Raw genomic sequence first — 27,722 nt, 5'->3', positions numbered from 1 at the left:
TATTTATTTATGTTTCATAGGTATGTATAGTTGAACTAAACATATAGGTTGTATTGTGGCTTCGAGCACGCTTCTGGTAAGCGAACAGAATTCAAGTGGGCAGGTGGGAGATTCTAACAGACATTCGTGATTTAAAACAAATGTGCAGTTGGTGCAGATGTAACGAATGCTACGTGGTGGACATTTCCTTGCAAACGACAAATAAAATTGGCCGTATACTGGGTGTGTGCATCCTGACGTCACATGAAACCCACATACAGATAGTCCTGTAAGAAGACAAGTTGTTGGCTGGAGCACATGCATTTCTACTCTCTCTAATTTTTTTGGACAGTAAGAAAAGAAGCTATGAAGGCAGCTTTATTTGGGCAAGTAAACATGTTTTATACTCGTACGCATTATTTACAAGTGGATTCAGCTTCTGATTTCCTTAAATTTTTAACTCGTCGAAGTATCCATCTGTGGTAGCAGTGCATTCTCTGGCATTCTGTTGATCAACTTGTCTGTCAGAAAGTGTCTGCTCCCTGGAACTAAACACCACGAATGCAAAGTTGCAAGGTCTCGTAGTTAACCAAGTCTGTTGTGAAACTAGGAAAACATCTAATGGGATCTCTTAATGGAGTTATAAATTGTGAAAAGTAGGGGTGTGCAGGATCCCGAAAAGTCTAACAGGATTGGGGAGAAAAAAATTCCCGTTCCAATCCACTTTTTTTTTAATCCCAAACAATCTGGAAATGATAGTTAAATAAAAATGATTAATTCCATGTTTCCTGCATTGTAATTCTATGAAAATTAATAGAACTTGTTAGTTTCTAGTCCAGAAATGCAAAAACAAGAATTTGAGATTTCCACAGTGTCGGGAAATTTGGAAAATTTACCAATTTAATCAAGAAATTGCAATCTTTTCCCTGTCCCAAGTAATTAAATGTTGGATCCTACCGTCAAAATAACAAAATATGAGTTTCAAGAAAATTTCCCATCTGACCGAACAATTTCTGTTCTGCGCACCCCCATTGTAAATCATTCTGCCATAGTTGTAATGACGGATACAATTTGGCGATGCACTATCTAGAAATTTCAGCAAAAAAATCTCGTGTGCGCCAAATCGTAAGGTATGCTGTGCATCTCTCATAGCAACTACATCTGGCAGGGTGTACTCTCTCCGCTAGGATGTAAGGATCCGTGCTGAATAAAAAATTGCTTCTTAAAATTAATTAAATTGTCTTGTAGCATCTAAATTGTAATACCCTCATTGCTTAATCTAATTTTATTCAGTTTGAACATTTTTATTTCATTACGGTAAGATAAAGATTAGAATGAAAGCACACAGTAAGACGAATGCTGTCTGCCATATGTAAGGACCCAGGAGAAAAATTGCTCAAGTCGGTATTTTAATTGTTTTAAAACATGTAAATACAGAAGGTTGTTCGGGATCTCTGGTGACGATTTTGAAAGCCGCTGGCGGTGCTGTTATGAACGTCAGTCAGTCCAAATGGTGCATGCCGAGTCGCGTCAGTGCCGAGAACGCGTGTGCAGAGTGTTGTGCCATTTACCTACAACGATGCCGAAGAAAATTGAACCATACTGGGAGGGCTACATAACAGCCCTTTCCGATGCTAAATATAGCTATTCGGCAATCAAAGGAATGTGCAAGAAGCGTGGTTTTGTGATATCGAAGAACGGGATCGGTGCGGTATTGAACAAAAAAGGCAAAGGCCGACTGGGCCTAATTCCACAGGGGAAGAAACAGGCAAATCCATGAGCAGCTACGAGTCGTACACCGGACATAGTGAGAAAAGTGAAGGTCCTTGTGGCAGGTGGTAACCCTGCTCCCCAAAGGAGTATCGCACGTAAGTTGGGAATGTCTGTGTCAACAGTGAACATAATCAAGAAGGACCTGCAACTAGAAATGTGGCATAAACAGCGAGTTCACAAGCTGTTGCCTTGTCACATTGCGGAACGTCACGCAAACGCTAGAAAACTCTATGAGACCTATCTTGCAGGGGAGAGATGGAAAAATGTGGTGACATTAGACGAAGCATGTGTCTACCTTAGTGACTGTCACAAACCCCGCGCAATTTACTACCGCCCTCACGACAAAAACAATTATCAAACATTGTATCGAGAATGCCAGGAAAGTTTTCCACGGGGTTTCATGATCATCGCTGGATACTGCTATAATGGCAAGCTAGCAATTCGCCGTGTAGCTGATAATGTGAAGGTGAACTCCATGTACTATCAGGATGAGGTTTTAACACCCATTTATAACATAGATATCCCGGCACTGTATGGGGGGGGGGGGCAAAAACCAGGCCTGGGTGCACCAAGATAAAGCATCCAGCCATACCTCCCGTTCGACTCGTCTGTTCTTACAGCGAATGGAGGTGGAAACTGGCATCCTTGCAATTCCTTACAGCGACATTCCGGTCAAGGTGCCAGATGGGTCACCCATGGACTTCTGTGCATTTGGACTCCTAAAACGGGCCTTAGGAAAGAGACGTCCACACACACTCAATGGCCTCTGGAAAGCCTGTCTGGAGGAGTGGGAAAAGTTGGACATGATAACTCTTCGGAAAAGTCTGTTGCAATGGAAATTATGTTGTCGGACTATAGCGCGGAATGCTGGTTTTCCAATTGAGCATGATCGTTGGTGGCGACGGGTTTTCATGAACTTATCACCCTTCGAACATTGTCCTCAGAGATCCCGAACGACCTTCTGTAGTACAACCTTCATTGATTGATCTAAGTTTGAACATTTGCATTGACTCACTACAATTTATAAAAAATGAGGAAAAAAACAAACGTAAGAGTGCATAATGGGAGAGGTTTACCCAGGCAGTGTTTCTAATGCCCTGCGAGCGAAACTAATAAACTAACAGCAGATTCTAGATCGAGAGACTGAAGAATTCACTGGAAAGGTATTGAGAAGGCAGCTGTCCAATGCTGTCTTACAGCCTGAAAAAAAAAAACATTTCTTAAGTCATTAATAAAAAGCAGAGGACCTGGCCTACTAGTAGGTGGAGTAAGATTCTTTTCACAGATGAATTGAAGTTTGAGGTGTTTGGGTCCAAGAAAGTATAAGTTCATGCTTCCTGCATGCATTCAGCCCACAAACATGGAGGAGGTTTGGTTAGCTGTGGGATGTTTCGGAGAATGGTGACTTGGTTAAGATTGAAAGAAGTATGATCTCCAAGTGCTACCTACCACAACATCCTGGTGCCCCATGTCATCATCCTTCTGGCACCTGCCTTATTTTTTGTGGTTTCATAATACATCATACCTCCCATCTTTGCCCAAACTATGTTCAGACAAAACAAGAGGTGCTGGAGAACATGGTTTGCTTACCCCAGTCCAGATTGCAATACAACAGCTCTCATGGGATCATTTGGACAGGTGGGCTCAGGACAAGTAATGAGGCTTAATTCACCTTAGAAATTTCAGCAAAAGGACAGGACTCGAACCTGAGTCGCTAGCATATTGTGCTATTTCTCTACCAACTGAGATACTGAGCCAGACCTGGCTTCACATGATTTTTTTTTCAGCCATTTTACCTGTGTGGATTTTCACTAAAGTAGATCCCAGTGACAATTCGACACAAATATTTTTTTTTTTTAAAAAAAAGGCAAAACCAGGGTTGGTTTGGTAGTTCAGTTGGTAGAGCAATGGTATGGTATGCCAGAGATCCATGTTAAGAGTCCTGGTTGGTTTGAGAACCTGTTTCTAGGAGCAAATATGTGCATAAAGGTGGAGAAAGCAAGTGGGCGGAAGGAAACATTGCCCGCTGCTGCAAACAGCACTCACAATTTCATTGGTCAGTCTCGAGTTACCACTTGCACAGACTGTTTTCGTTCACTCGCTCCAGAGCCAAGTTGATGTGCACTTTTGTGATTGCACCTACTGTCGGATTAAAAATTATGAATACTCGAGTTCGGACTCCAATTAAAATTTAACCAGTATATACCTACATAAAAATGAGTTGCATCAAAATTTTGCTCATTCAATTTTGTGTTAAGCTTCAGTAACCAAATTTTTTCGAGTATGCCTTCTATATTTATCATCAAGAGAACAAAATGTTTTTTTTTTAGCTTTGCAAATGATCCTCTCTTTGAAACTCTATAATTAAAAAAACAAAAAAAAAATGGTTGTTCGATCATAATGAAATAGTACGGTGCAGGCAGAAAGGTTTTAAACACAATTCTTAATTTTTAGATTTGTAAAATTTGTCAATTTGTAAACAACTTTTTCTTAGTATTGGATAGTCCTACAAATACAAAATTGGTCTTGTTTTGCTGTTCTGTGCATCTGGTTTTAAAATCCATTATCATTGTCAATTCACATTGCAAAACCAATTTTATACAGATTTTTATTCAATGGAGTCACGTTGTACACAGCACCGCACACACTGACTCGTAGTGACAGCCTGCAGTTTCCTCTCTTCAATGGACATTGCCATGTGCACAAGGAACATGTTCCAATAACAGTGTGTCTAGACTGGAAATTGTGCATCGAATTCTTCATTACCGGTGCATTTTTTTGTGATGCTTTGTGATCAAGGTCAGTCTGAAAATTACAACGAAAAGAAGGTACTCATTGCGACTTATTAGTTTTTTTTTTTTACTAAATGCAACAAGTTTAAACTCCATGCACATTAGTTTTTTTTAGCAGTGACAAAATACTGTCAATATATATATCTATACACAGCACACTGATTTTACAGGGTGGCTACAAACAAGCAGAAATGAAATTCCCTGACTTTTCCAGGACAAAATTTACATTTTTCCCTGACAATTACAAACTAAACTAAATCGATGTTTTTGCAAATGGAAATAATAAACTCATACAGATCCAGGTATGGGATTGTTAAGTACCAATACTATCTTCTATGAAATTGATTTATTTTCTTTATTCTGTATGATTTAAACTCAAACAGAAAAATTGTGAATTTGGAAAATTATTACAATTCACAAGCTAGGAAGGATTATGGAATTTTATCATACGCAGTAAGTTTAAAATAAAATACTTGATTATTTTTAAAGTTACGACTAAATAAGATTAGAGTGAAGAGAGATTGACTAAGAAATACATTTTGTAATTTATCAGTCTCCTTATACATTCTCGGTATTATATGTTGATATTTCCACTGAGATTTGGAAACCTCTGCTTTCAAGAACCATGAGTGCGTGCTCATTTTTCGATGCATAAAGCTACTTGTCTCTTCTCTGTAAAGCAAACAACTTAACTCTTGCATATAAGTGAAACAATTGAATTGTCCAAAAGAAAGTGTCATATTTCCTTACAATGGGATTTATGCTTCAGTACAGTATATCCAAGTGAAGTACTGTGAAACTGACAACATGCAGATATACCATTATTGCTGACGAAAAGGTACGTAGGTATTAGAAATTTAACGCAAGCAATTTATAGAATTGCATTGTAGGGACCTGATTTAGCTAACCAAACATTAAAACAGGAACACTTGTTGATAACAGCTTCTGAAAGTTTATATACGAGGGGTGTCCTGAAAAAAGCTCCAATGGTGCCTGTACGCAGCACTAGTGGCTGGAGAGCGAAACACACATGCGGGCAGGAAGAAGTGGCATGTAGCTGCAATGTGGTACAGTCGCAATGCAGCCGTTTTAGGACAGGTCTAGGTTAAAGATTGCAGCTCTCATGCAGTCTCCCACCGACTGCGATGTAGCCTACGTGTAGTAATCACATTTTTGCACGCTTAGAATTTGGCACAGAGCCACCAGCAATCGTTTGAGGTGTGCAGACCGAACGTCGTAAGCATGGTCACACGATGATGCAGACAATTCACATAAGGCCAATCAAATGTGCACAACCCCATACAGCTGAGTACACACGGGCCCTTTGCATCACTTCAGGTGAGAGATCTTGGACCACTCCCTGTACAGCCCTGGCCTTGAATGTACAGACTTTCATCTCTGTTTAACTGAAGAGGTTTCTGGCAGAGAAGGATTTGACAGCTACACTGCAGTAGAGATAGTTCCAGTCTTTGCTGTCAGACACATATACCATGAGCATACAAAATTTAGTGTCATGCTACGACAAATGTCAGAACAACGATGGTGATTATGCCAAAAATTAGGTTAGAACTCACTGTTACTAATGCAATAAATTACAACTGATATTCATGTTTTATTTATGCCTAGTCGGTAGGAACCTTGATTTTTCTTTTTTTCACGCAATGGTAGCGTCGTTGCCTTGTAATCAAGGGGTCCCGTGTTCAATACCCATAGTGGTTCGGATCCCACTTTAAACTGTAGGTCCAGTCCCGATTAGCCTTACTGTGCAAAAAATGGACTTAAAACACCAACTTAATTTTCTTTTTTTCAAAATGTTGTGTTTTTTTTTTTAATCTTTTACTATTCGTTGTTATTTTTCCCAAAATTCACATTTTCAATTTAGCGCATTTTCTGGCAAATACCTGAAATTATACCTTCATGGTGTATTTAAGCTACTGTTTCAAGTTGTAAGTCACATGGCCTACGTCTCTTCGTGAGAGTTTGATATCTTGGAGTCATTTTGGGAAAGTTATTTTCCATACCCCCTTTTTAATTTTAAGGTAAGGGTTTTAGATAATGGAATTTTCCCCGTATATACTGAAGAGTGCATAATGACCATAAGTGACGATGCACCAAAAAAATTTAAATCAATCAATCTCACGTGACAGATACCGATATATTATGGCACTAAAAATTGACATTATCTCTTTTTGACTTGTTAGTGTTACGTTTCCCAAAATTCGTGTTTTTGTTTTAGAACATTTTTCTGCCAAATATACCAAACATTAATACTTCCATTCTGCTTTTAAACTATTATTTTAAATTGTAGCTCACATGGTCTACGTATTTTCGTGACGGTTTGATATGTTGGAACAGATTTTTGAGGAAGTAAAAGTAAAGTGCTCCTCTGTGCTTGGCACCAAGCCATGAAGGCATCTAGGGGGTGTGGAGTTAGGGCACCACACTTTCTTGATCACGGCCAAAGGTAGGGGTGATATGATAAGTACCAAGCTCCTGGCTACCTTTACTCCCCAAAGTTTCCTACTGGTACCCGCTTGATACGACGCTGGGTGGGCGTCGGATCAGTTTGAACAGGTGGAAAAGATCCCAGTTCTCCCCCGCAGGAAATCGACCCCGGGTCTCTCCCATGGTAGTCAAATACCCTAACAATTGAGCTCCATTATTTCTCGCTCGACAAATACCGATGGTGCACACTTAGCTTGGTAATTCAAAACACATCTCGCACGACAAATACTGAAGATGCGGCTCCTGTGCGACGGTAGATACACACTCAATTTCCTGTTTGACCCTTGCCATTTTGCTCTGCGATGCAAATTGTTTTGATAGAAGTAGAAAAAATCGTGGGAAATACATGATTTAATGTGGCTGTTGGAATTATTACATGTATAACAAGCATTATATAGTTTACTCTTCAATAAAATGTTGGAAAACGTGCACGTTCTATGTACACAGATATGGCACATTTTGTTTCTTTAAGCCTAGAAAGGACAAGAATGTTGGATTTCACGGAATTTTTTGTTGTTTTAAGACATTTAAAAAAAAAATGCTAAAAACACCAACAATTCACATTTTATGCCAAATTCGCATTACTTCAATATTTCGAACGGGCGAAAAATGTGTCCAAACATCACTGCACATTCTTAAACACAACTTCGCTGCAATTAACATTTTTCACGTTTGCGAAAAATCAAGGTCTCTACTAATTGGAAATTACTTTCTGGTCACCCCTCGTATAAATCAGTACATGAAAAGTGAAAATTTAACAGGGCTGGCAAAGAAAAGTCAATTCTTGAAGAAAGTGATATGCTTTTATGATTGAATGATTCGAGTAAATATGATATTAAAATATTTACGTATTTATTATTAATATTTTTTTCATAATATTGGACATTAACTTGAGAGATTAATGACTATCTCTCATGAATTTAAACAGACAGGACAGAGAGTGGTGTTAATTTCATTGCAATACTAGTGTTGCAGAAAATTTGAGGTTGGGAGTATGAACTTGCAAATTTTTTATAACATTGACCAATGCACATTTATGTGGCCGCGGTGGCTCAGTCGGTAACGCATCTGACTAACATGCTAAAGGTCCCGGGTTCGATCCCCGGCCGGTTCAAATCAGGGAACTTTTCTAACGATGAAAGCGGCCCCGGCGCCCACCCAGCATCGAATAACATGGGTACCTGGGGGAAACCCTGGGGGGTAAAGGCGGTCAGGGGCGTGATGCTGATCACATCCCCCCCACTCACGACCAGATCAAGAAAGAGTGAAGGGCGTTACCCCCACACCCCCTATACGCCTTCATGGCATGGTGCTATGCACAGGGGAGCACTTTAGCTTTTTTTTATAACCCTTTTGGTGCACATTTATGATTCACTTTCTTGTGATAGTATTCAATATATATCCCCTTTTGTTCGATTCTGCTCGATAACTAAGAATAGTGTAATGTCATTGTAAACGTATGTTAACTTGTGCGAAACCAGTAATACGTCAGGATGATGAAAGAAAACCTTCGTAAACACTGCTACATTAAATAAGGTGAAGTGAGCCAGAAGAGTAATAAAATTCCAGCAGCATATTTGCAGTCTAAAGCTCTTCTTGTTTCTGCATGCAATTTTTGTTGGATGTTGCAGTCTGAAGACATCCAACAAAAATCAATTCCATACAAGTGCCATGCATGCAATTTCTGTCGCATGTTGTAGTGAGATACTTTGTCGGGTGGCGATATTCGATACATTCGTATGTATCAATGAAGCCTATATGTTTCCATGTTCCTTCAGTTTGTCCAACAAAATGCCTTACTATGACATCCGACAACTATTGGATCGCGCCACCCGCTCCATCTGTTGATGGTTTTCCCCCTTACTATTATCATACGGATAAGAAAAAATGATAATTCAATGCATTTCCCACGTAATATTTAGAGGCTTAACACATTTTGCTGCCCCTCCAGAAATTTCACTCTTTCTCTCTCTCTCTCCTGCCATCACTGGTTTCTGATGCAGTGATTGTGTTGTGCATAAAAGGGGCCTAAAAAATTTGAGGCCGAAACTTAGCAACAACATTTCCTCTTAATGTGCAGAGTTCCATAATGATATCTTAAAAGAAAGGGGGAAAAAAAGGTCAATCAAGACAAAATTCCCTGACTTTGCTTGACACCTCAAATTCCCTGACTTTTCCCGATTTTCCAGGTCTGTCGCCACCCTGTTTTATTTGTAAATGGTAACATTTTTTGAACTTGTCTTGCATCATCAGACCAAATAAAGTTGGAATTGAAAAAAATAAGGATAGAAACAAGAAGTTTATAATCAGTGTGCTGTTTATCAATATACAGAGACTAATAATAATAATGTACTTCAGAGTGGCTACTCACCGGGAATTATGCGTGAATTTTTCTCCGTAGATGTGAAAATTTTGCAACTTTTATTAGTCTTTTGTTAAACTAAATGGCATTGATTTTTTTTATATTTACAAATGCCTCGAGGCAATTTTTTCAGTTTAGTTTTTATTTTTATTGAGGAAGCAAAATATGGCTCCATGGAAAACAACCCAGAATTCTCTCTAATTAATTTACTTTGTTAAGTGTCCTCTGACAGATGGAAGAAAAAATATCTAGAAATTGATTAGGTAAATTTAAGATTGAAATTCTCATACAATTAACAATTTTCCGTAGATTTGTATGTCCTGTAGAATTTGAGGCTTGTGCTTGTAGATATATTTCGAGTCTGAATATGTGAAATGACAAATTAAATATTTGAAATGTATATACAGTTTAATTGAATTAAATTAGAATTTTTGGATACATTGGAATTACAGAGACTGTTTATAATGTTAATATATTTGTGTGTGTGTGTGGTGGGAAAGATTGAAATGGAAAAAAATCTGTTTAATTTTTGGAAAGTACGACTTGAAAGCCAGGAATTATACTTGAATTATATCATGGTCCCAGAATGGCCAGCCTGTATTTTCCAGTAAAAGATGTATGGCAGATTCTTGCATCAAATAAAATTTTCAGTAAGTAATCTGACAGTTTCAGTAAGAGATCATATTTTATAGCAAAAAGTGGAAAACCATATGTTCTGAATAATTTCACTTTGATAGCCTTTTTAATAGCCTACTTCTGGTTGGAATTATGTAGGTTCCTGCACACAAAACTAGTTTCATAAATTAAAGAAAACTTAGGAAGACAGTTGATTTATTATTTTCAGTCAAAAGAAGTTCAGGAAGACAACATAATTACAATTTGCAACAAAAGAAATATTAAAGGATAATTGAATAATTGGACTAGTTAACTTCCGTACTATCACACATACAAAAAGAACGAAAAAGTTTGTATATATATACACACACAACTCATTCAAGGTATGTAATTTCATTGAATAGTAAGCATGAGCATGAAAAATTGCAATGGATCCGCAAAACAAGAATACTGATTATTATCAATATGAAAAACTCGGAAAATATGAACAACTTCTGAAAAATTCAAATCATTAACAAACTGAACAACAACAAAAAAAGCCTCATGTTAGTATTATTACAAGCAAAAATTTTGTTACTGTTAGTGAAAAGTGCTCGGCAACATCACCTTGTATATTTTCTTATCATTACTTTGGTAACTAAAAAATTACATATCACTCCTACATGAGTAATACAACATATCAATTTAAGTGTACATCATTTCTGCCATATGTGACATTTTCTTCGGAATATGGACATATGTATCAAAATACCCAGCTAGCTCGTTTATCGTTACGTCATCACAGCTAGACATTCGTGCCTGTTGAGAACATGACTGTGATGTTCGCAAAGCTTCATCTTGCACCTTGTCGAAATGCACAGCAAAATTTGCATTGCCGCTTTCTCCAGCAGAGAGTTTCCTGGTTCTCTCCTTGTAACGGATCCTTTTGGACTTTGTGCGCATGCGAAAGTGTCTGAAGTTTGAACCGTTCGCATCTAAGGTGTCCCTTCCCAGCTTCTGCCGGTCGGAGACATCCTTCCCCGTGGCAGTCGTCGGCTTGGTAGGAACAAGTTTTTTGAAGTCTTGAATTACATCCTTGGGTGTACCCTGACCAAACTGTCTCGACAACGGTTTACTATCCACACTACACTTCTTCAGATTTGGCGAGGGTTGTTTCATCTGCGGCAGATTCTTTTGCATTGACAACTTTATGGCATTATAATCCTCTACACTAGTAAGTTTCAGAAAACCAAAATCTTTTGGCAGTTTTAGTACGGGGCTTTTCACAATGTGTTTTTCCATTTTTAGTTCTTTGTGACGAAACACAAGTTTGCTTTTTTGTATTAGGTTTTTCCTTTTCAGCACTGCTGGCCTTTCGTGCTTGATTCTACTCATCCAACCACTAGAAAAACAATAGTTAGTCCTAGAACCGTTTCTTAGGTTACACTTACATGACGCACTACGACAATCTTCCCCAGAGAAGGTAAGGGAACTGAAACCTATTTCTTCAACTGGCGACTGTTCAAGCTTCTCTTCATCTCCGTTGTCCTTCATGATGCTGAAAGGGTTATTTAACTTCGTTGTCTTCAATGGCTTCTCCCTGAAAGACAGTATTAAGAATGGATTAAGGATTGAAATAATTGAGCTAGCAACAATCGAGTATTTGCTGCTTTAGTGGTTGACTCAAAAGATCTTGTTACCGAAAATTCCAGGCTTGAGTCCTGGCCCATTTCTCTGCACGTGTTCCACCACCAATATAATCATTTATCACTTTGTATTGATTGGCCAAAATAAGATTTAAACTGAGAATGTACACAAGGAAGCCTGCATCAAATATTTGAAAGTGACATACATTGTATTTCTTAGAATCCAAGATGACATCGAATGTAAGGAGCCCCTTCAATATTGCTTCAGCTATTGAGAAAAAAACTACTTCCAACAAAAGGTAAGGAAAAAAAATTGAAAATCTCAAAAACAACGCCTTTAATTAAAAAAAATATATAGGGTTTGAAGACATCAATTGACTACTTGTGTGTAAAATTTCAAAATGGGTCGGCAATGGGTTCCTATTACGGATGTGCCGAAGCCGATTACAGATGTATGAAAAATTGGCAGAAATTGACATATCAGTATTGGAATCGGCAAAAATCTGATATTTAAACCGGTACAGATTATACTAGACTTTTACCTTCTAATAAGTTTTATATTTTAGTTTTGTAAGATTTATTGAAAATTAGGTTATGATTCATCATTATTGTAGAGTTTTTGTAATAAAATTATTGCAAACTCTCATTCAGAAATAAAACAGTATATTGCTGAACTAGGATCTGATGTACTGGAAATTCAAAAATCAGTATTCAAACCTGAAGCAAGTGCTGACAAAATACTTGAGCATACCTGCTGCGTCAGTATTCAGTGATTGAGTGTTCAGTGTTGCTGAACAGATTTGCGATAAGAGAAGAAGTATGTTACTTCCTGAAGTGCTTCCAAATCTCGTATTTCTGAAGGTGAATCTGGCAGAACAGGAATTCATTTTGCATTTCAAAGAACTGCTTGTGTACTAATGTTAAATCTCTAGGTTCACATAACCTTTTGTAGATGCAAATGTACATTCGCATCTCTTTGAGAATATATATGTATACAGGGTGTTAATTTTAACTTGACATATGAAAATAGTGGGAGTGATATGCATGTGAGGAAAACCATGATCCTTGTCGGGGGGGGGGGGGGAAAGTTAATGGCGTACAAATGAGCCCCTGCACAGGGCCCCCCTGGGGGGCAGGGGGGGGCAAATTGTGTTTTTCAAATAGGAACTCCCAAATTTTGTTTCATTTTGGGATTCGCGGAGTCAAAATAAATAATAATTATGCTTGACATGGGTGCAACAACATGCGAAATAAAAAAGATATGGCCATGTGTATGTTTGGAAACACGTAAATGTCGTGCATGTAAAAACTGTAACAGGCCCCCACGAAAATACGAAGAATGGCGTGTGCAGAGGAAAATTTCATTGCTGTCGATGGTGTCATTGAAGAGTGGAAGAAGTACCAAAAGAAGAGTGCGGAGGAGATAGGGGGAGGGGCAGCATGCAACGAACAAAGTGGAAATACATCTGCTGGATTAATGCAGATGCCAAGGATATGAGGGAAACAAAATAACGAACTGTGCCTGTGCCAGAAAAGTGAAGGGGTAGGGGATGTAAATCGTGTTTCCAGAACTCACGCGAAGAGTATGTTATCGCCACCGACGTTATCGGATCAGCTGTGTTATCAGACGCCAGCCACACATAAGGTACAAACTAGGCCATTTGACCTTGCGCTGAAGTCAGCTCTCTGTGCCCGTGTTTGCTTGGGAAAATAGGTTGTTATTGGGCGTGAGTGCTTCAGAAGGTTAGTTGACGTGCCCGAGTTCGAAGCGAGTGCAGGGTAAAAGTGCAGGTATACCTAGGACGATGGAGCGTGTATTTGGGGAAGACAGAATTGAAATGATATGTATGGTGAATGTCGATGGAATGTGGACAACGCTGTCACCGAATATGCCAGATGCTATCCGAACAGAGTGCGTTCGCGGTCGACTTTCGCCAGGGTTGTCAAGCAATTTGCAACAGTAGGAAGCGTGTGTCCGCAACAAAGACGGCGTCGAAGAACTGTCACTGGGGAAAATAATGAAATCGCTGTATTAGCTGCAGTGGCGTATGATCCCCATTCCAGCATGCGTAACATAGCTCGTCAGAGTGGGATGTCCCATGTCAGTGTTTGGAACATACTCAAGAGACACAAGTTTCACCCGTACCATGTGTCCCTGCACCAGGAACTTCATGGTGATGATTTCCGTGCACGGTTGGTGTTTTGTGAATGGGCACGTGGACAAATACATCGAAATCCGGCATTCTTTCGGGACGTTCTGTTCTCCGACGAAGCAACATTCACAAACCATGGCCAGGTTAACCGGCACAACATGCACTACTGGAGTGCCGACAACCCACACTGGTTGCGTGAAGTTGAACATCAATGCCCGTGGTCAGTGAACGTATGGTGTGGCATCATGGGTGACAAACTCATTGGTCCGTTTTTCATTGACGGTACATTGAATGGGTGAAAGTATCGCAATTTCTTGCAGGACGAACTACCGATATTGCTGGAGGATCTAAGCCTTGCACAGCGACAGGCCATGTGGTATCAGCATGATGGTTGTCCGGCGCATTATGCTGCCATAGGTCGGGAAGTATTAACGCGCAAGTTCCATCATCGCTGGATCGGACGACGTGGTCCTGTCAATTGGCTGGCTAGATCACCAGACCTTACTGCACCAGTTTTCTTTTTGTGGGGTTTTCTTAAAGGAATGGTGTATCAAACTGTACCCACAACGTGCAACGACATGATGCAACGAATACGAAATGCTTGCACACAAATTGATGCCGCCACACTTTTGCGTTGTGAACAGTCATTTCATGCAAGAATAAATAAATGCATCGACATTCTTGGTCACCATTTCGAGCATTTGCTTGGGTAAGGCATGTATGCCCACGCACCACCCCACCCCCACAGGTGAGAGGCAAGGGGACTCACGTGAAACAAGCACCCCACAGGTGAGAGGCAAGGAGACTCACGTGAAACAAGCACCCCCACAGGTGAGAGGCGCAAGGAAACTCACGTGAAACAAGCACCCCCACAGGTGAGAGGCAAGGAAACTCCCTTGAAACAAGCACCCAACAGGTTCGAGGGTAATAGTATTTGCATTCCATCCTTCCCATCTCCTACACTTTTCTGGCATCCCTGAACACGTTTTTGTGTTTCCCTCATCTCCATGCCATCTGCATTAATCCAGCAGATGTATTTCCACTTTGTTCGTTGCATGCTGCCCCCTCACCCTAACCCCTCCGCACTCTTCTTTTGGTACTAATTCCACTCTTCAATGACACCATCGACAGCAATGAAATTTTCCTCTGCACACTCCATTCTTCGTATTTTCGAGGGGGCCTGTTACCGTTTTTCCATGCACGACGTTTACGTGTTTCCAAACATACACATGGCCATATCTTTTTTATTTCGCATGTTGTTGCACCCATGTCAAGCATAATTATTATTTATTTTGACTCCGCGAATCCCAAAATGAAACAAAATTCGGGGGTTCCTATTTGAAAAACACAACGTCCCAAGGGGGGCTCATTTGTACGCCATTAACTCCCCCCCCACAAGGATCATGGTTTGTTTGGACCAAATTTTCCTCACATGCATATCACTCCCACTATTTTCATATGTCAAGTTAAAATTAACACCCTGTATACATATGATATGCAACAGAAATGTACATACCAAATTTATTTTTGTCATGCAGAAAATAACATCCCATTTCTGTTTAATAATCTTATGTACCGAAATCAGTTAAATATCGGCATCAGTATTGGTTCCAAAAATTATCGGTGAGTACATCGGCATCGGTAAATATTCAGCTTCGTCACATCCCTAGTTCCTATGGAAATTAAATGTTTTGTATTGTGTAATGTGTGTGAAATTTGCTAAATTTGTTGACTTCCATGTTAAAACCATAATTTTCAACATCCAAAAATCAGAAAAAGATTTCTAAGAAATGTAGTATATGATGAAATGGACATGAAAAATCTGATTGGTTGACTTTTTGATCACACTGTACTTTGCTTTTCATCAGGAATGATTACATGTATTGGTGTTTTAATAGTTTTTTTAATGCATATGTAAGCTAATTACTCGATAAACTACTATTTGTACAGTAGAATCTTGATTTTGCATCTTTCACGGGAACAAGCTCCAAAAACATAAAATTTGGAAAAATGTAAAATCGAGGAAATTTTTTACCATTTTGCTATGTTGCGGCCATTAAAGAGTGAATCTATAATGTGGGAAAATGTAAGATCCGGGAATGTGAAATCGAGATTCCACTGTAATAAAGATTTTATATAACTAATGAAGAACTTAAAAATTTTGGACTAAATTTTGTAAAATATTTGGTATGTTAAGCAGCTAATCTAATGATAAATTCACTAAACACGTATACTATAATCCAAATTTACATTAACACAAAACTGGTTAATGATTCAAAATTTTGGTGAAATTCCAGTTTTAGTTTTGCTTCATATAAAATCAACAGTAACCTATTTTGTGATCATGCATTTACAGTTCTACCATTCTACACCACACACAGAAATGTCTTGCTAATTTGGATATTTTCTTTTAAAATATGTTGACATAACTAAAGTAAAAAAGTACATTGTGACATAACTAAAGTAAAAAAGTAAATTGCTCCCCTGTGGTTTGCACCATGCCATGAAGGTGTATGGAGTTAAAGCCCCATACTTTCTTGATGAAGAAAGGGGTGATGTGATCAGCACCATGCCCCTGACCGTCTTCCCCCCCAAGAGTTTCCTCCAGGTAATCACTTTATACGATGCTGGTTGGCTGCCGGAGCCACTTGAACAAGTGGAAAAAATCCTGGTTCTCGCCTGCCAGGGATTGAATGATGATTGATTGATTGATTGTTTTTTTTTTTTTAAGTCCACTGCACAGAAAGGCTAATCGGGACTGGACCTACAGTTTAATGTGGGATCCGAACCACTATGTGTCTCCACCGGGTATCGAACCTGTGACCCCTTGATTACAAGGCGAGGATGCTTCCACTGAGCCATCGGAGAGGCCCGCCTGCCAGGGATTGAACCTGGATCTCTTGCATGGTAGTCAGATGTCAAAACAACTCACTAACCTGGCTTTATGTTCACATAATTATTATTCATTATTCTACACTAATAATAATAATACCTTCTTGTGTACACAAGAAGTTTTAACGTCTATTTTATGAACAGATAGACCAATCGGGACTGGACACAATTTAAAGTGGCATCTAAATCAATATGTGCCGTCACTGGGTATTGAACTCGGAACCCATTCATTACAAGATGATGGTACTATACCGTCAGGGAGGGTGGGGGTGGAAAACATAACCTAAACAAAGTTATTCCTCAGGTTCTTTTGATACATAATGTTAACTAACCTGCCTGGATCTATGTCTAGGTTCTTAAAGCCATTTTCCAGTGCCTGCTGCTTTTCCATCCTGTCATATCAAACCTGCTCCTGAAAATAAAAGGATTTCACTCAATTGTAATTGTAACACTACATGGATGTAAACGTAGGACATTAAAAACTGAATTGTTTTATGATTTTTTTTCAAATTCTCCTAGCAGGAAGACTAATAATCGTAGAATTTTGGCAATCATTGTCACACGAAATTTGAACCGTCCTTAAAGTAATGAGCACTGCTTGGATTTCGTAAAAGTTATTTATGTTGAAAAAAAACAACTTAAAAATTACCTTATGCAAGCATGCACATTTTCCATAGACAATGTATTTTCCGTTGACAAGCAACTGTATCATAGAATAGTGGGAATTAATGTAGAAGTAAATCGGAACCTAAGGAGAATGCATTTAGCGACTTTACTTTAATGCTAAGAGAACCAAATCTGGCCTGCCTAACCTAACTATGAAATCATATATTGAACAAAATCTTAAGTAATCGCTAAAACTCTGCAGTATGTGTTAAGGGCATGCAATACAATTTCTACGGAGTCTTCCCAAGCCCTTCCGTCCATGGCAGTGTGCCAACTTAGCTCTCTTGGAGCCAGATCTTGCTCTTTCGTGCACTCTAGCCGGACCCTGTGGCCAAGTGGTTAGCACATTGCGCTGCGATGCCAAGGATCCCGGGTTCGAATCCCGCTCGAGCTTGGTTGTTTGCGAATGTCCATTCATCAATTCCATCACTCATCCCTATCTTCACAAATTAGCCAAGAGGCACAAAACGCGAAGTAAAATAAACTAAATCAATCAATCAATAAACCCACGATTGGTAAAGAAAGTCTTCATGAATTAAGTAATGATAATGGTATAAGATTGATTACTTTTGCAATCTCAAAGAATTTAATTGTGAAAAGTACCACTTTTAAACGTAAAGATATCCATAAATATACCTGGTCTTCTCCAGATGGTAAAACTCATAATCAGATAGATCATATTCTCATTGATAAGAGAAGGCATACTAGTATAATTGACGTTCGTACACATAGAGGTGCTGACTGTGCCAGTGACCATTATTTAGTAATTGCTAAATTAAGAGAAAGACACTCGGTAATAAATCATAAGCAACAAAATCTAAAAGTTCTAAAATTTGATACAGGAAAGTTTACTGATGAAAGAATTAAGAAAGATTACCAAATTAAACTGTCAAATAGATTTGATGTTTTGCAGGATTTAAATGATGATGAAAATATAAATGAAACAGACGTAAATAAGAATTGGGAGCACATACATAATGCAATAGAATCAGCAGCTAAAGAAAGTATAGGATACCATAAACCGAGAAAAAGTAAGCCATGGTTTAATAATGAATGTCATAATCTAAAAGAAATAAGAAATCAGGCTAGACTTAGGTGCTTAAATAACTCTGATGATACAAATCTAAACAATTATAATAGAATAAAGCGAGAAGTTAACCGCACGTTTAGAAGTAAAAAAAAGAGATTACTTGAAAAGCAAAATTAACGAAATTGAAACAAACAGCAAAAATAAAAATATCAGAGATTTATATAAAGGTATAAATGAGTTTAGAAAGGGGTGGCAACCTAAAGTAAACTTGATAAAAGATAAAGACGGTGATTTTCTAGCTGACCCAAGAGATATCCTAAAAGATGGAAGAACTACTTTAATGACCTTTTAAATGTCCATGTAGGAGATAAATCAGAAGTGAATGAAGTCCACACAGCAGAACCTTTAGTTCCAGAACCTAAATTGACTGAAGTTAAAGATGCTATTAAAAAGCTAAAGAATAACAAAGCACCTGGCATTGATTTAATACCAGCTGAGTTAATTAAATATGGTGGAAATTCATTAATATGTCAAATTCATAAATTTTGTTTAATATGGAATAAAGAAGAAATCCCTCAACAGTGGAAAGAATCCATAATTGTTCCTGTGTTTAAAAAAGGTGATAAAATGAACTGCAATAATTACCATGGAATTTCTCTACTCTCAACAACATACAAAATATTGTCTAACATTCTTTTAACAAGAATAACCCCATATGCTAATGAAATTATAGGTGATTACCAATGTGGATTTAAACGTAACAGATCAACTACAGATCAAATTTTTCACATCAGACAGACACTTGAAAAAAAGTGGGAATATAATCAAAATGTCCATCAGCTATTCATTGATTTCAAAAAAGCATATGATTCGGTCAAAAGAGATAAATTATATAATATATTAGTAGAGTTTGGAATACCTAAGAAGCTCGTTAGTATGATAAAAGTATGCACCAGTGAAACAGAAAGTAAAATTCGGGTGGGTATTAATGTGTCTGACAAATTTACAATTCATGATGGGTTAAAACAAGGAGATGCATTATCTCCATTGCTCTTTAATTTTGCCTTAGAATATGCTGTTAGGAAGGTAGAAGAAACTAAAGAAGGACTAAAATTAAATGGTGTGACTCAGTTGTTAGCATATGCAGATGATGTAGACTTATTAGGGGATGATATAAATACAATTAAGAATAATGCTAAAATATTTTTCAAAACTGCTAAAGAGATAGGTTTGGAAGTTAACAAAGAGAAAACTAAATATATGCTTACAGGCCGAAACCAAGTGTTAGGTAATAATCAAAAACTAATTATTGATAACAACTCCTTTCAACCAGTCCAAATTAAAATACTTAGGAGTAATATTAACAAATAAAAATTATATTAAAGAGGAAATAAAAGGTAGGCTTAATTCAGGAAATGCATGTTACTTCTCTCTTCATAAACTTTTGTCTTCTCGTTTAATATCCAAGAAACTAAAAGTTAAAATATACAAAACCGTAATTTTGCCTGTAGTATTATATGGATGTGAAACGTGGTCCCTTACATTGAAAGAGGAACATAAATTGAGAGTATTTGAAAATAAGATCCTTAGGAAAATCTTTGGACCTAAAAGGGATGAGGAGACAGGTGAGTGGAGAAGGTTACATAATTTAGAACTACATAATTTGTATTCATGTCCAGATATTATTAGAATAATTAAATCAAGAAGACTTAGGTGGGCAGGCCATGTGGCACGAATGGGAGAGGAAAGAGGAGTTTACAGGAATCTTGTTGGGAAACCTGATGGTAAGAGACCTGTAGGAAGGCCAAGATGAAGATGGAGGGACAACGTTGAGATGGACCTATGGGAAATCGGTAGCGATGGAAAGGAGTATATAGAACTTGCTCAAGATAGGGAAAGATGGAAGGCCTGTGTTGCTGCAGCCATGAACCTTCGGGTTTAAGAAGGCTATAGAGTTAGTTAGTTAGTTAATCAATCAATCTTTCGTGCACTCGTTTGTCTGTGAACTGGGACACCCACCCCCCGTGCCCCACTATGATGGCATCGCTGGTTCCGACCCACATAGACCACCTTTTGTCATAATTATACATTTTGCACGTGACGTGATATTGTTATATTGGCTGCGTCGCCCCACTCTCTCTTATCTCCCCAGCTACTTCTTTATAGCGCAATGTTAGACGTGAAATTGACATAATATTGCCGTCAGGGAATTCTTTACTTTTGATTTCATACCACCATCGGTGGATTATTGAGATGGGCGATGCCGCCGGATCTAGATGTTGAAAGCTAAGAATAAATTGTCATCGATTTAAAGTTAACAATAATAGCAACTAACATTACCCTAGAAGGCACTTTATCCAGCCATCGTAAATCTAGCTCCATGAGAGTCAGTTTTAACTCCATTTAAGGTGAAATTTAGTTATTTTATGTCCATCAGGTTTAGCAACACTGCCAGGAGGCAAGGAAAAAAGCATTGACCATATGGGAGTATGATTTGATTCATTCTCTTGTGAATATAAAACTTCTGATGGAATAGAAAGAGATGTCAACGGGAAGAGGGCAGTTTGAAGATGAATTTCATCAGCGGAAAAGTCGAAACTTCCATTTGATTAGCCGTAACTTGATGTTGAAGTTGATAATAATCAACATAACAAAATGTTTGCACTTGCAACATGGAGAGAAATTGATACTCTTGGATACACCCAAGGTTTTGTCTTAGTGGCAGTGCCCACTCGGGCGATACTGAAATAAATGCACAATTGGTGTGTAATTGTATCTCCTCGCCTTAACAGAAGTAAATCAAAATCGAACCATGTTTAAATTGCATTTGTAGCATCATAAAATTGCAATAAAACAAAAGGAACTTAGGCCGTAAACTATTTTAAATGGTTCTTATGGTTTATGGTTCACCAGATTTACTGCAGACGATGTTTTGGTGCATGTTACATGGTTGAAATATACCCTGTGCATGCTTAGTGCTTATAGAATGTGATTTGTGTTCTACTTGATGGATTTCACCAATGGAACCACGAAACAAAAAGTGCATATTTTTAAGGTATGTAGTTTCTTAAGTCTTAACTACTATGGATGTGTGTAATCACACAACTACTATGAAGGGATTTGTTTTACTGCTGTTTAGCTTCTGAACTGTGAAGCAGCTGTTTTTACGAATTTTATTTTCTGATGTCTTTCACATGACTTGACATGGTTACAGAAGAATATTCTACAGCAGTTTTCAATTATTATTGGTTAGTTAAAGAAACATAATGTAATTTATAGAGAGGAAGAAAACCCATGAAGTCTAAATTTTTATTTTATTGAAATTCCAAATTCTTAAAATTTCTGCATTTATATGCTTCCAGAAGAGAGGTAGTCAAAGTAATATGTAATAGCTATTTTGCTGAAATTGAAAATGAGTTATGAGCCCTTTGAAACACAACGTAACAAAAAAAAAACTCACATAACCCCTATGATATGTCTGTTAGACTGCTCGCAGAAAATAAAATTTGAAAAAACAAAGCCAAGACATCGTGACCTTGTCAGCATGTAGCCAGCACCCCAAATAAAAGATTTAGAGAAGGTTTCACTTTTGGGTGGAGGAGTGCGAGAAATATAGTAAAGTTAAATACAACATGGTCTGAGATGGTCCATAGTACCATGCGTCCATTTCGATCTGCAGCCGAGAGATCGGGAGAAGCGTGGCGGGCGGCGCTGACGGAGATGCCGACATTTGCGGCCTGAAATGCCCGCTTATTTTTATGGACATATGCAGACATTTCTATAAATATTGCAAAACGAGCACTAACCTGTGTTATAAGAGTATGGTTTAAATTTTAGTAGTTAATGACTGTATGTGCCGATGATTTTGACACGCCCACCTCTTGTGAAACACGGCGTAGAGGTTTGTTTGGAGAACGTTCTAACGCTGCACCAATATCATCGAGTTTTGCTTCGGTTAGAATCCGTCGTTTTTGCTTAGGTGTTTTAAAATTTAACGATACAGTTTCTCGTAACTTAAGGACAAGATGTCTAACCGTATCTCTGTGTGGAGTTGAAACGCATGGGAATTTCTGTACAAATTACCTACACACGTCTCGACACGAGTTTGTTTTCACGTAGGTACGTGTCATACATAAAAAAATCTTTGTTCTAACGTGAATCTTGCGGCTGGCATTCCACGTCACACATACACACTACAATAACACAAACAAGTAACTGCAAGTAACCAAGAATAACACTCTTGCGCACAGTACGAAATTAACATGCTCTTGGTTTACATTGCTCGTCACTATATTTACAACTCTGTCTTCATCTAGTCGCGAAGGAACAAAAAACTCGAGCTCGGAGATTTCGGATTGCAAGGAAGCTCACGAACACTATTGACTTTTAACGGTTTCTTCTACAGCGTAATCTTGATACAGTGTTGCACATTCAAAACCTCCAAACGATCCCCATCGGCACAAAACTCTTTCAAGGATATAAACTTAAGCAGGATGTTACTGGTCAAAACTATGATTAAAATGTTTTATTATCTGTGGCTCTTAACATCGTTTCTAAAGCGTATTTTTTTGTGTATATAAGAGCAGAACTTGGATGAATTACAGAAGAACTTTTGCGTGTTATAACACAGGTTAGTGATCGTTTTGCAATATTTATATAAATGTCTGCATGTCTATAAAAATAAGCGGGCATTACAGGCCGCAAATGTCGGCATCTCCGTCAGCGCCGCCTGCCACGCTTCTCCCGATCTCTCGGCATCAGATTGAAATGAACACACGGTAGTTAAGGATTAAGTTACTGGGTACCAGTTCGATATATCGGAGACACATTAAAATCGGATATTTTGTGTTTCGCATGGTTCGTACTTACCAATTGTGTATTGTGGAACATAGTTCAAGGTGCCATTATGCTTTTTTCACGGAAAGAAACACAATTTTTCACATGGAGAGTAGTTTTTGTTATTCCTTTTTTCGCTTCCTAACACACAATATGGCGGGCACAGGTTGACTACTGTTGTGGGTATGCAGTGTTTCCCAACTTCTTCACCAAAAAATACCTACTATTGCGTTCGTCACGTGTGCAAATTGTACATTATGCACGGGTAGCTGACAGGTAGTCCCACGAATCATTTTCCGATAAGGTTAGGTTAGGCAAGCATAGTTAAAAAAGGGGGGGTTGGAAACACTGACAGGGGGTTACGTCATCAAACGTACCGAGCATCCGGTTCACGTTGGGGAAGCAAATGAAAGCAATGGCAATTGTGCATTGGTGAGATATTTCTCTTGCAAAATACATGATTTCCCAGTCACATAGATTCGACGATGAAAGAAAATACCTCGACAAAATGAAGGAATGTGTCTCCGATATATGGAACTGTTATCAGTTTTGGTTAGGTTAGCAGTGTTAGCTTCTATGGTGATAGTAATTTTACGTTGTTTTTAGTAGTTTAAGTAAAGATGACGTTATTATTGGCGATTTTCTTATGTTCTAGTGTTCGGTTTGATGCTGGCATTTAACTGTGTTCTTTCGCTCCATAGCTGTTTAACGAACAGAATTTTGACGGAAAAATGTGAGAGTAGTGCGGAATAGGAGTTGTTTTTTTGTTAACTTACGCAGAAGATAGTTTTGGATCAAATATTTCGGTTGTTTGTAGTTTCCGCATGCTTAAACCAATTTTATGTTACGTAAAACATTGGAAACTGACGATTTAAAAAAATCGACGTAATTCTGGTGGGGCTAGACATAAAGGTAGTAGTAAAAATTAGAAGTCTGAGAAAACACGTCCGTCAATTAGGTCGATAAATAAATATCTCAAAAGGCTTCAATTAAGGATAGTCATCTTTACAATTAAGGACTTACAAAGCAACATCGTCATTCTTTTTTACTACTGGAAGAAAATTAAATTATTTAATTCTTCCAGACAATATTTGTCCGCACCAAAATAAACCTCGAGGTCTCGGAAAATTCACTCCGAGTTGCGTATGCACGGTTTCTTCAACATTTACGTAATTACGAAAATACTAACGCTATATCTGTCATCAGATATAAATGCCATTCAAAAAATGTACTTCTTACTTCTCTAAATATTTACCAGTAACAAACACAACGATAACCCAAATTCGCGTAATTCACAATACGTCCATACACACCAGAGGCTGACAGCGTAAATTTCGTCCTTGTTGCCAACATATGACGTCACTAGGAAATGTTGTTCATTCTGCACTGGAATTATTATTGAAATCAGAAAATGTATGAATGATTCAAAACACTTTAGCTCTCTTAAATATTGCATCTAGCTTCTTCGTTAAATGTTAGCTTTATGTTTACGTTATGGGCAAGAAAAGGGAAATATACGTGATCTTATTTATTTGGAACATAGACGTGATGAGCAAGAGCCTTTGAGCGGTGTTGTGACGCCGTGAAAGCACGCAAGTTCTCTGCATTGTGTCGTAATTTTTTTTTTGGAAATATCAGTTTTCATTCAAGAAATGCAAAAACAACCACCTTATATCAATTTTGAGATGAATATCTCAATACACGCATTATTTAAAAATTGATCACTCTTCGAAAAATCGCCATCTCTGTGCTTGCAGCGAGTCGAGTCTGGATAGGTTCAATTTTATTAAACGTTGTCACTGACGTCACGTACGCGTCACTTCTTGCTAGCAAAGGAAAAGGATGCCTCAACGTAGCTTAGTTGGAGAATTTCATTAATGTTTACGTTGGAATGATATCCGCAATGGAATTAACAGAAGTTGTAAATACACAATATGCATTTCCGGTTGGGTTTGTGATCTTGTGTGCAGTGTTAGTGTTTGCTTTTGGATTTAAAACTGCAGAGGAACCTAAGTTCTTGCGGCTAACTTCGACGGCCGATGACCGGAAACCAGCTGGCAAGAAACGAAAATTGAAGGACAAGGTAGGTTAAAGAGCTCAAATTTATATTTTTTAAATGTTGCTTTAGTTGATAAATATTGTCATTATAGCTTACCATGTTGATGCTTTATTTTCCTTTACATCGGTAGTGATATCAGGTCGCTTATGTTCGAAACGTAGTATCTTAGTTCAGAATAACCAGCAGACTTCTCAAGTATGTCTGAATTATTTTCACACGGCAGTGGCATTTAAGAGCTGAAGGTTTTTAGTAAAGCATGTAAGTTAGTTAGTACAAGATCTTTGATAATAGTTAATATTATCTTGTTATATATATTTTGGTAACAGTATGGTATAGGGAAAACACATTTCACTCGTTCATTTCGTCATTTTTTTCATTCGTACTTACCTATTATGCATTGCGAAACATTGTTTAAGGTGGGATTTCGCTTTTCTCACGAAAATATTTTCAATTTTCCACATATTGAGTAATTATTGTTCGTTCCTCACACACACAATATGGCGGAGAAATCTTAACTAGCGTTGTCGATGATCAGTGGGTTTGCAGTGTTGCAACCTTCTTCACCGAAAAATACCTACTTTCGTGTTACTCATTTTGTATTTTTTTCCGGCTTTGAAAACCCCACGAACCATGCACATGTAGCCCCACAAACCATTTTAATAGCCCCACGAACCATGCACGCATAGCCCCACGAACCATGCACAGAAAACCCCACGAACCATGCACGCAAGGTTAGGTTCTGTTAGGTTATGCAAACATAGTTAAAATTGTCATGTGCTCGCAAAACAATGGCAAGTTTGGAAGCGCTGACCGGGGGTTACGTCATGTAATGCACGGAACATTTGGTTCACCTAGTCGAACGTAATGGAGGCAAGAGTTTTGTGTATCGGAGAGACATTAATGTCGAAAAATACATGATTTATCGGCCGAATAAGTTGAAAGAAGGGAGAAAACACTTGCACGAGCTTTCAATAGTCTACAAAAACTCATTTCCGTAAGTAGTTTCTCCTGTAAATTTGAAGAAATGTGTTTTCCCTATACCATACTTTTACCTATATTTGAAATCTGTAAGTTAGGTATGTGGTCTCCGATTTGGAATAACATTAGTGTTGACTCGGCTACAAGTGAACAAGTTTTGAATTTCTTGGTTGATCAGTACTATATTGGTGAAGGTAGATATATGATGTAAGTTAATTTCTTGCCTCGTAAATAACGCTCATTGTGTAGGATCTTTAGGATCTTTTGCATTACTAATGGTTGTAGTGCAAGTTTCTTCATATGACTAAAGCAATAAAAGTTCTTTTTTTTTTCATAACATGTAATAAAACTTTGGTACTTATTACGTACATGTAACCAAATGTTCATATAAGCTATGGTTCTTCTTTTGTCTTACCGTTGTTATATATACTACATTTATTGCTTCAGAAATCCCAAGCCAATGGTCATGTTACACGGGGACAGGAAACTTCATCTGCCAAGCCATCAGAAAAAGTAGTAGAGAAAAAGCAAGAAAAAGGACAACAGTCTCCAGTGAAGGAAGGTGCAAACAAGAGTGCAGCAAAACAACAGAAGAAAGAAAATAAGGCAGTTGAGGCCAAAAACAAAAAGAATGAGAAGAATCTCCAGAAACAGAAGGAAATCGAAGAGATACCAGCCGATTTTGATGATGGTATGTAACATTGTTTTGTAATTAATAGCTACTGCTAATTGTTTGTATAGCTTGTAGCATGATTATATCCCCCACAATTTCTGGATAAATTCACACACATGCATTTGATCCTTTCATCCTGACTTGACTGTAATGTAAGGTATGAAATATCAAGAGAATGAACAGTGTAAATGCTACATTTTAATCACCCTTTGAATGGCCAGACCTAGAACAAACTCATTTGTAAGGGGTCACGCCTAACTCAATATGCAGCAAGTGCTACAAACACTGTTGCACATCAGTTAAGATAACTTTAAAGATGCTCAGTATGTCACTGAAACTTACAAAACTGTCTCTTTACCTGTCATTTGCTCCGGGACCAGAACCAAGAAGTTACATGCAAAGTCCACAGGTTTCATGATGCAGTTGCAACCACAGTTAAATTTCATCACATACAGAAATATTTCATAAATATAATATTGAACAAACTATCACATAATCTCCCTATGTGTTAGGTGAGTCTTGAATCAGAAGCCTTCTTTTCAATACATATGTCCTAGCATGTTTTGGACTTTCTTTTATTTAGCCTTGCTCTCAGTAGATAATTCACAATAATGACAGTGAATTTTGAATCAATGAAATACAGAATGTTTCAAAAGTCACGTAACCCAAACTTTGAAATTTTATATCACGAAAACCGTAAGAAATATTTACACCGGGTTTCCTGCATTATAAAGCCTCAACCTTTGAGATATTTTTTAATGCTTGACATTATAAGTTTACTCCA

At 37.9% G+C, this 27,722-nt stretch overlaps 2 protein-coding genes across 3 annotated transcripts in view; one reads left to right on the top strand and one right to left on the bottom strand.

Moving 5' to 3' along the window:
- Nucleotides 1-10,231: 10,231 nt before the first annotated feature.
- LOC146004601 (uncharacterized) lies at nucleotides 10,232-24,690 on the bottom strand. 2 transcript variants are annotated; one of them, XM_083143470.1, is made up of 3 exons: nucleotides 24,542-24,690; nucleotides 17,029-17,108; nucleotides 10,232-11,605 (listed from the first exon to the last, which is right to left on the bottom strand). In XM_083143470.1, exons 2-3 carry the CDS (start codon nucleotides 17,085-17,087, stop codon nucleotides 10,711-10,713), a joined length of 954 nt encoding a protein of 317 aa, XP_082999596.1. In that variant the 5' UTR covers nucleotides 17,088-17,108; nucleotides 24,542-24,690; the 3' UTR covers nucleotides 10,232-10,710. The 2 variants fall into 2 exon arrangements, with proteins under 2 accessions (XP_082999596.1, XP_082999595.1); XM_083143469.1 differs by having other exon boundaries at nucleotides 24,484-24,689.
- Nucleotides 24,691-25,026: 336 nt separating this feature from the next.
- The window catches only part of LOC146004911 (uncharacterized), a 29,525-nt gene continuing 26,829 nt past the window's right edge, over nucleotides 25,027-27,722 (top strand). Inside the window, exons 1-2 of the mRNA XM_083143945.1 lie at nucleotides 25,027-25,311; nucleotides 26,713-26,956. Coding sequence (XP_083000071.1) covers nucleotides 25,120-25,311; nucleotides 26,713-26,956 — 436 coding nt within the window. The 5' untranslated portion in view covers nucleotides 25,027-25,119. The remainder of the gene's footprint in view (nucleotides 25,312-26,712; nucleotides 26,957-27,722) is intronic.

The sequence above is a fragment of the Lepisma saccharinum genome, chromosome 22 (genome assembly GCF_977018435.1).
Source record: "Lepisma saccharinum chromosome 22, izLepSacc3.1, whole genome shotgun sequence".
Taxonomy (NCBI): domain Eukaryota; kingdom Metazoa; phylum Arthropoda; class Insecta; order Zygentoma; family Lepismatidae; genus Lepisma; species Lepisma saccharinum.
This window is presented reverse-complemented; position numbering and strand designations above follow the sequence as displayed.